At 39.9% G+C, this 7267-nt stretch overlaps 1 protein-coding gene across 2 annotated transcripts in view; it reads left to right on the top strand.

Moving 5' to 3' along the window:
• The window catches only part of OGT (O-linked N-acetylglucosamine (GlcNAc) transferase), a 35206-nt gene extending 31435 nt beyond the window's left edge, over window positions 1-3771 (top strand). For both annotated transcript variants that reach the window (XM_024758731.1, XM_024758732.1), the window contains exon 22: window positions 2632-3771. In XM_024758731.1, the coding sequence (XP_024614499.1) occupies window positions 2632-2806 (175 nt within the window). In that variant the 3' untranslated portion in view covers window positions 2807-3771. The remainder of the gene's footprint in view (window positions 1-2631) is intronic.
• The last annotated feature ends 3496 nt before the right edge of the window (window positions 3772-7267 follow it).

The raw sequence follows: 7267 nt of genomic DNA on the forward strand, positions 1-7267 counted from the left end.
AAGAGGGAGGGGATATGGGGATATATGTATACACATAGCTGGTTCTCTTTGTTATACAGCAGAAACTAACACAACATTGTAAAGCAATTATACTCCAATAAAGATGTTTAAAAAAAGAAAAAAAGTGTTCCACGTGAAGCACTTGACAACAGTTCTTGGTACATAGTAAGCATTCAACAGATGTATATTAAGCATTTATTTATCATTTTCAAAATTTTCTCCCCTGAACATCATATACAGCTAAGAAAAACTAGTGAAAACTTTGAGCCCAGGCATTAAAAAATTAATTTACATGTCCATCATCCCAGAGGTAACTACAGTAAATAATTTAGTGTATTTTCTTTTTGGAACTTAGTTGACTTCATACACTACTTTTTCCCAACATTTTATTATGAAAAAGTTCAATTTTATAATAAACACTTATATACCGACCACCTAGCTTCTGCCACTGATAATTTTACTGTACTTTTATCACATTCCATCTGTTTATTCCTATATCCATTTAGAAATCCATCTTATTTGAAGTAAACTGCAGATATCAGTATTCTCCCTAAATACTTCAGAATGGCCATCATTAACTAGAGTTTAATACTTGTTTCTTTTGTCTTTTGAGGCAGAATTTATATACAGTGTATACACAAATCTTTTTTTAAATTAATTTTACTTTTTTAGTTGAAGTATAGTTGGTTTACAGTGTTGTTTCTGGGGTACAGCAAAGTTGATTCAGTTATATATATATATATATATTATATACACATGTATATTCTTTTTCATATTCTTTTCCATTATGGTTTATTATAGGATATTGAATATAGTTCTCTGTGCTGTACAGTAGGACCTTGTTGTTTACTTTATCTACAGTAGTTTGTACCTGCTAATCCCAAACTGGAATACACAGATCTTAAGTGAGTTTTGAGAAATACCTTTATAACCCAGGCCTCCAGCAGCATGTAGAACATTACCATCACTCCAGAAAGTTCCTTCACACCCCTTCTCAGTTGGTCCTCCTCACCAACCCTCAGAGACAACCACTGTTCTGAATTTTTTTTCCACCATAATTTATTTAGTCTTGCCTTTCTAGAACCTTATACAAATAGAATCATACAGCATGTACTCTGAAGGCTTCTTTCAATCAGGATAATGTTTTGAGATTCATCCGTGTTGTTGGCTCATATCAGTAGTTCATTCCCTTTTATTGCTGAGTAGTATTTCAGTGTATGGATGTACCACAGTTTAACCATTCTATTGACGTACAGAACTTTATTTATTTAGTTTTAAATTTATTTTATTTTAGTTATTTTTGGCCGCTTTGGGTCTTCATTGCTGCGCGCGGGCTTTCTCTAGTTGCGGCGAGCGGGGGCTGCTCTTCGTTGTGGTGCGTGGGCTCCTCATTGTGGTGGCTTCTCTTGTTGCGGAGCACGGGCTCTAGGTGCACGGGCTTCAGTAGTTGTGACACACGGGCTCAGTAGTTGTGGCTCGTAGGCTTTGGAGCACAGGCTCAGTAGTTGTGGCGCACAGGCTTAGTTGCTCCGCGGCATGGGGGATCTTCCCAGACCAGGGCTCGAACCTGTGTCCCCTGCATTGGCAGGCAGATTCTTAACCACTGCACCACCAGGGAAGCTGACATACAGAACTTTAAAAATAACACAAAGGTATTTTTATTTGGAAGATAACATTAATATGGTCATGGTTGGGTTGAGGCCAACAGATATGCATAGCTGTTTTACTAGTTTTGGCACAAAAAAACATTAAAGCAACCTTTTTATTAATTGTTTTTAAAAATGTACAAGAGTATTCCAGCTTCTGGTTCTAAAGTAATAACTCTCTCTGTATAAGAATAGTCTCATGACAAATGATATATTCACAACAGGAGGAGAGAGAGAATTCTATCCTCTTTCCCCAGAAGAATTGATTGCTTTTTTTTCCTGTTTCTGAACAGAACCATAGTCTTGGTGATATTAGGAACACTTTTTTTTTAATATCTAAATAAACAACTCAGTTCATGTACAAGGGGAAAATTAAAGCAGTAGACGTACTGTATTTTTTCCCCTTGAGTGTTTTCCTATTTCATTAAAGCATTCATAAAATGAATACTTCCATCTTAAGTTTGTGCCTTAGCTATTGTAAATGATGCTTCAGTGAACATCTTTGCATGGTCAGGTATGTCTGCATCTCTGATTATTTCTGTTGAATAGATTTAAAAGTGTTATTGATAGGTCATAGGGTCATGAACATTTATGGTTCTAGTAGACACATTGCTAAGTTGCATATTAAAAGGGTAAACAGTTTACGTTCTAACTAGTAGTACGTAGGAATAGACGTGTCATTGCCAAGTGTTATTTTTATTTTAAAGGTAGAAATAAGATGAAGTGGAGAAAGCATGGTGTCTCTTGGATATGCTTATTTAGGAAAGAACAGTGTTTTCAGGGGACTTGGAGGTGAACTCCATTATAAGTGTTTAACATTATGTTAGCTGTGACCTTTCACTTTTTTAGCATTGAGGTAAAGGAGGGCCAATCAGAAGAGAAAGTTTGGTTATGTAATTTACCATAAAGGTGTCTAGGTGTTTATGGGGGCTAGTTCTGAGTTTCTGCTCTGATTTGTAAACTTGGATCTCTTTTTTTTATTCAGCCTGAAGAAAATTCGTGGCAAAGTCTGGAAGCAGAGAATATCTAGCCCTCTGTTCAACACCAAACAATATACAATGGAACTAGAGCGGCTCTATCTACAGATGTGGGAGCATTATGCAGCTGGCAACAAACCTGATCACATGATTAAGCCTGTTGAAGTCACTGAGTCGGCCTAAATAATGACTGTGTGCACAGGAGAATTACCCCTGTACCTGAGCCTCAACCTTCTGGGGGAAAGGGAACTACTTTTTACCTATCTGTACAATATCATGTTGCAGATGGGTGACAGACAATGATAAGAAATAGCACAGCCAGACTTGCTTCCTGCATGATCCTGATAGGGAGAGACACAAGAGATGGGAAACTGCTGTTCCACAAGGAGTCTCCATAGAATTTTGCAGCAGCCAGGTGTTGCATAAGTCTGGAAGGTCTGATCTCCCTTGGTCTTCCATGGGATGGATGGTTAGTGTGGAAGGGAGATAGAGATTGCCCAGCCGTTTTGTGATTGTCATGGATTGATTGAGTCTTCTGAAGTTTTTTCTTTATATTTTGGGTATTGGAGCTTTTAAAAATGTTTGGTTTCAGGTATTTTTATTCATGTGAAGTATATATAATTCTCTTGAGATAAGGTTTTAAGCTAAAATATTCCTTGTTTTAGTTTCTGAACTCTACAGATAAATGGGGACTTTGCTGGTGTAGTCTTTTTATAGGTTTTATAAACCACTTGAGCCTATATCAGTCATTTTAGTGTCTGACATAATGTTTGGAACTATCAGTGCTTTGTTGGTTTATAGATGATGGCTTAAATTCTTTTTCTGGTCCGTTTCCTTCTTCCCTTCCCCTCACTTTAAAAATTCTCCTGTTACTTGGCTAACAAAAACCCAAGTCTGATTCAAAACCTCCCAGAGTGTTTCTCTTAAACACATCTTCTGATGCCAAATGAAGTTTCTTAGGAGTGATTATTAATTCTGAAGGGCACAGTTGTGGTGCTGTCACTGATGATAATAATAATGGATTTTGGCCCAGAGTTTTGACCTATTTCACCAGTGTTTTACCGTTGACTGCCCCTCTATGCTGCTTCCAAAAGTGATAGTGTGTGATACGATTTTTACTTTCATTTCTAAAGTTTGTTTTTTTTTTTAAGTGAGTCCTGTTCTTCCTTTTTCTTTCAGCAGAAATGAAATCCCAGGTAAGTATAAGTATTCAAATATTTGATCAGTAAGTCACAGTTATCTCCAGTACATTAAATAACTTTCATCAAAAAACATGTTATAGGTAAAAAGCTGGTCCTCTGAAGGACCACCTATGTATATGATAATTATGTATCAGACCTTCTAGGGTATTATATATAATAACTTGTCTTCTGGACGTGGTCTTGAAGTCTTTATGGATTCAGCCTCAGTAGTAGCGAACTGCACTGCTACTTGGTTTGGAGTACAAATTAGACTTTAGCCCTCCTGGAGGTTGAGTTTTTGGTATTGAAAACCATAGGAATGAAATTATTGTATTTCAACAAAGGATCGAGGGCTTGAGGCTTAAACAAGCCAACATATGAATATATGTTTTTGTCTTGCTCTACTGCACATATGCTGTCTAGTAACAGATATTTTGCCTGCTAGTAGTGTTCTAGATTATGTCTTTTCAAAGCGCTGAGGCAGTGCACCTATTCTGTAGTTGCAGCTGATGCCTGAATGTATCCTAGCTGACAAATTGATTAATAAGAACTTGAATTTCTGAAAGATTTGTACTGTTGACCAAAATCTGAGCAAGGAGTCTCAAATGTAATTCTTAGCCAGAATTACATGTTAATGAACCATTTAACAGTGTAAATCGAGGAACATCAGTGTAGGGATTTCTTTTAATTTATTTTTTACCTGCTTGAAATATCAGTTAAGGGTTGCCAGCTTGGTTGCAGATGAACGGACGTTTGAAGTTCACCAAACTACTTAATGTGGAATAGGATAATACACTTCCAACGCCCTCAAGGCTGTGACCTTGCAGCCATTTTACATAGCACATCATCCTCCTATAGGGGTGAACCTTTCCCTGGCCCGAAAAGTAGCCGCTCTGGTTGAAGCTTTGCTTATTGTAACAGGCTTTTGTTTCCAGGTAACATGTCTGTGGAAGACTTAATTCTTAATAGAGATATAGATATTACTGGAAACTAATTGTTTTTTCTATTATACTCTGATTTGTCAAAAAAGTAAAACATTTAAATTGTGCTACAGAAATTCAGATGTTGTCTTGCAATCTTTAAACAATAAATGAATGATTTGCCCTTAATATGGCTGATGTATTTTGTGTTCTGTTAAATTGAGCATTGGATGGAACAGTAGGGTTCTCCAGTTATGAAATCTATATTTGAACAGCTCCAAACAACAGAAGGACCAGATTTCCCTACAGTGCAGCTATGATAGTAAGAATTATTTTGTTTTCTCAGCCAAGTGTGGTGGAGCATGGGTCAGGTTGGTGTATGATCCATTAAGACTTAACAAAGCCTGAGACTCCCAGCACACGCATTTGTGTTTGTTCCTGTTCAGCTTATAACCATTCTGGCTTCTTCATCTACCCTTGTAGTCTCATTCTTTATGTGGACTATTCCTTCCCACTCTGTATGGTGATTGAACTCAACCACCAGTATGAGGGAGGAGGATATCCATGCATCAGGGACCAGAACAGGCTGTTTAGCTGCCTGTTTTCTCAGAGATATAACCAATTTTTTTTCAATAAAATGTTAGGTAATTTACCTCCCAAGTTCTGTGGATTGAGACCCTCAAAGCCCTAATGTGGGTTAGTGTTTGTTTCTTGGAAGATGGGGCAAGAAAGATGTCCAGTAGATTAGTCATAAGTTCTTTTTTTTTTCTAATATGTTTGTTTATTTGACTGCATCGGGTCTTAGTTGCGGCATGTGGGGTCTTCTCCTTGTGGCGTGCAGGGTCTTTTCGTTGTGGCGCATGGGCTTCTCTAGTTGTGGTGCGCGGGCTTTAGAGTGCGTGGGCTCAGTAGTTGCGGCGTGCAGGTTTAAGTTGCCCCACAGCATGTGGGATCTTAGTTCCCCTACCAGGGGTCGAACATGTGTCCTCTGCATTGGAAGGTGGATTCTTAACCACTGGACCACCAGGGAAGTCCCCATAAATAAGTTCTTACCCCCACCCTCTTCTGTCTATTAGGAATCTGCATCAGTTATTTCCAGTCTACTTCAGCTCCTCCTGCCTTCAGTCTAAAGGAGTTGCTTGTGCACCTTGAATAAACTTGTGTAACTTACCATTTGATTCCAATCCTAAACCCACTCTTTACTTGAAGCACATGCCTCTTAACAATATTAACTACAGCTAATGTTCAGGTTCTTTGCCCAAACCTCTGAGGCACACAGTTATGTAAGCCCCATTTTTATGGAATAGGCTTGTAGAGGTAAACTTGCAAGTTTGTTGTAAGTGATAAGGTTATAATGATAAGCCCTTATCCCATTCCCCATCAACTCAGAAAGTACCTTTTTTTATTCGGTACTCGGGCCTCTCACTGCTGTGGCCTCTCCCGTTGCAGAGCATAGGCTCCGGAAGCGCAGGCTCAGCGGCCATGGCTCACGGGCCCAGCCGCTCTGCGGCATGCGGGATCCTCCCGGACCGGGGCATGAGCCCATGTTCCCTGCATCGGCAGGCGGACTCTCAACCACTGCGCCACCAGGGAAGCCCCAGAAAGTACCTTTTTATGTGTAGGCAATTTGGTGCTTAAGACTAACTAGTGCTGCTGGAATTTGCATTCTAGCTCCCTGTCATTTTTTAGCCATGTGATCTCTGTAAAATGAGAGTGCTAACACTGCCTACTTTTTTTAAGTGTCGTAAGGATTAAATTCATATAAAAACACTTGGAACAGAGCCTAGCATGAAATAAGCTCAGTGTCATTAATGTTTTTAAATGCAGGGACGTTTTATATGTATTCTGTTGGCCAAATGCTTAAATTATGAGATGTATGGGTTTTTGCCAGAGAAACGGGCACAATCTAGAAAGCCTTTGCTGCCCCCGTTTGTTATTCTTGGTGTGTCGGGAGTGAGTGCCAGAAAGCTTCAAGTAACTAATTTCTCTTTATCTCCGGAGTTCGGAGGGGTCTGGAAGCAAACATCATAGTTCAGTGTTGCCTGGCACTTCTGAGTTGCTGCCTCCCTCTCATCAAGGGGGTCTGACCCCTCCCCCACCCCTCCCCGCGCCTCCCCGTGCCTCCCCGCGCCTCCCCGCGCCTCCTCTTTGTTTGGAGGGGGGCTAATGGACTTAGTTGGGCAGTTCAAGCAAGGAATGGGGCTCACTTATCCAAGTTCTCACAAGGATGAAACTTTGTTCGGGAGGATTTGACTCGGTTTTTCCCTGTCGCCCCAAAAATTAATTTAGGGATCGCCAAACTACAAAAATGGGCTTGTACCCTGTGCGTGAAATGGTACGTTCCGGTAAAATTAGCGATACCTCGTGGAAGCGGTAAGCTCGATTCCGGAAGCACTATAAATGGGCGCCAAGTTTGAGTTCATAGCCGCGAAAATTGCCTGGTTTACCGCACTGTGATAGGTGGGTACAGGGAGGGCGGGAATACGTCAGTTCCTATCTCCGGCCGAGCCTGGGCTCTATAAAAGCAGCGTGTTTCACAGTTG

This window comes from Neophocaena asiaeorientalis, unplaced genomic scaffold (assembly GCF_003031525.2).
Source record: "Neophocaena asiaeorientalis asiaeorientalis breed wild unplaced genomic scaffold, Neophocaena_asiaeorientalis_V1.1 scaffold577, whole genome shotgun sequence".
Classification (NCBI taxonomy): Eukaryota; Metazoa; Chordata; class Mammalia; order Artiodactyla; family Phocoenidae; genus Neophocaena; species Neophocaena asiaeorientalis.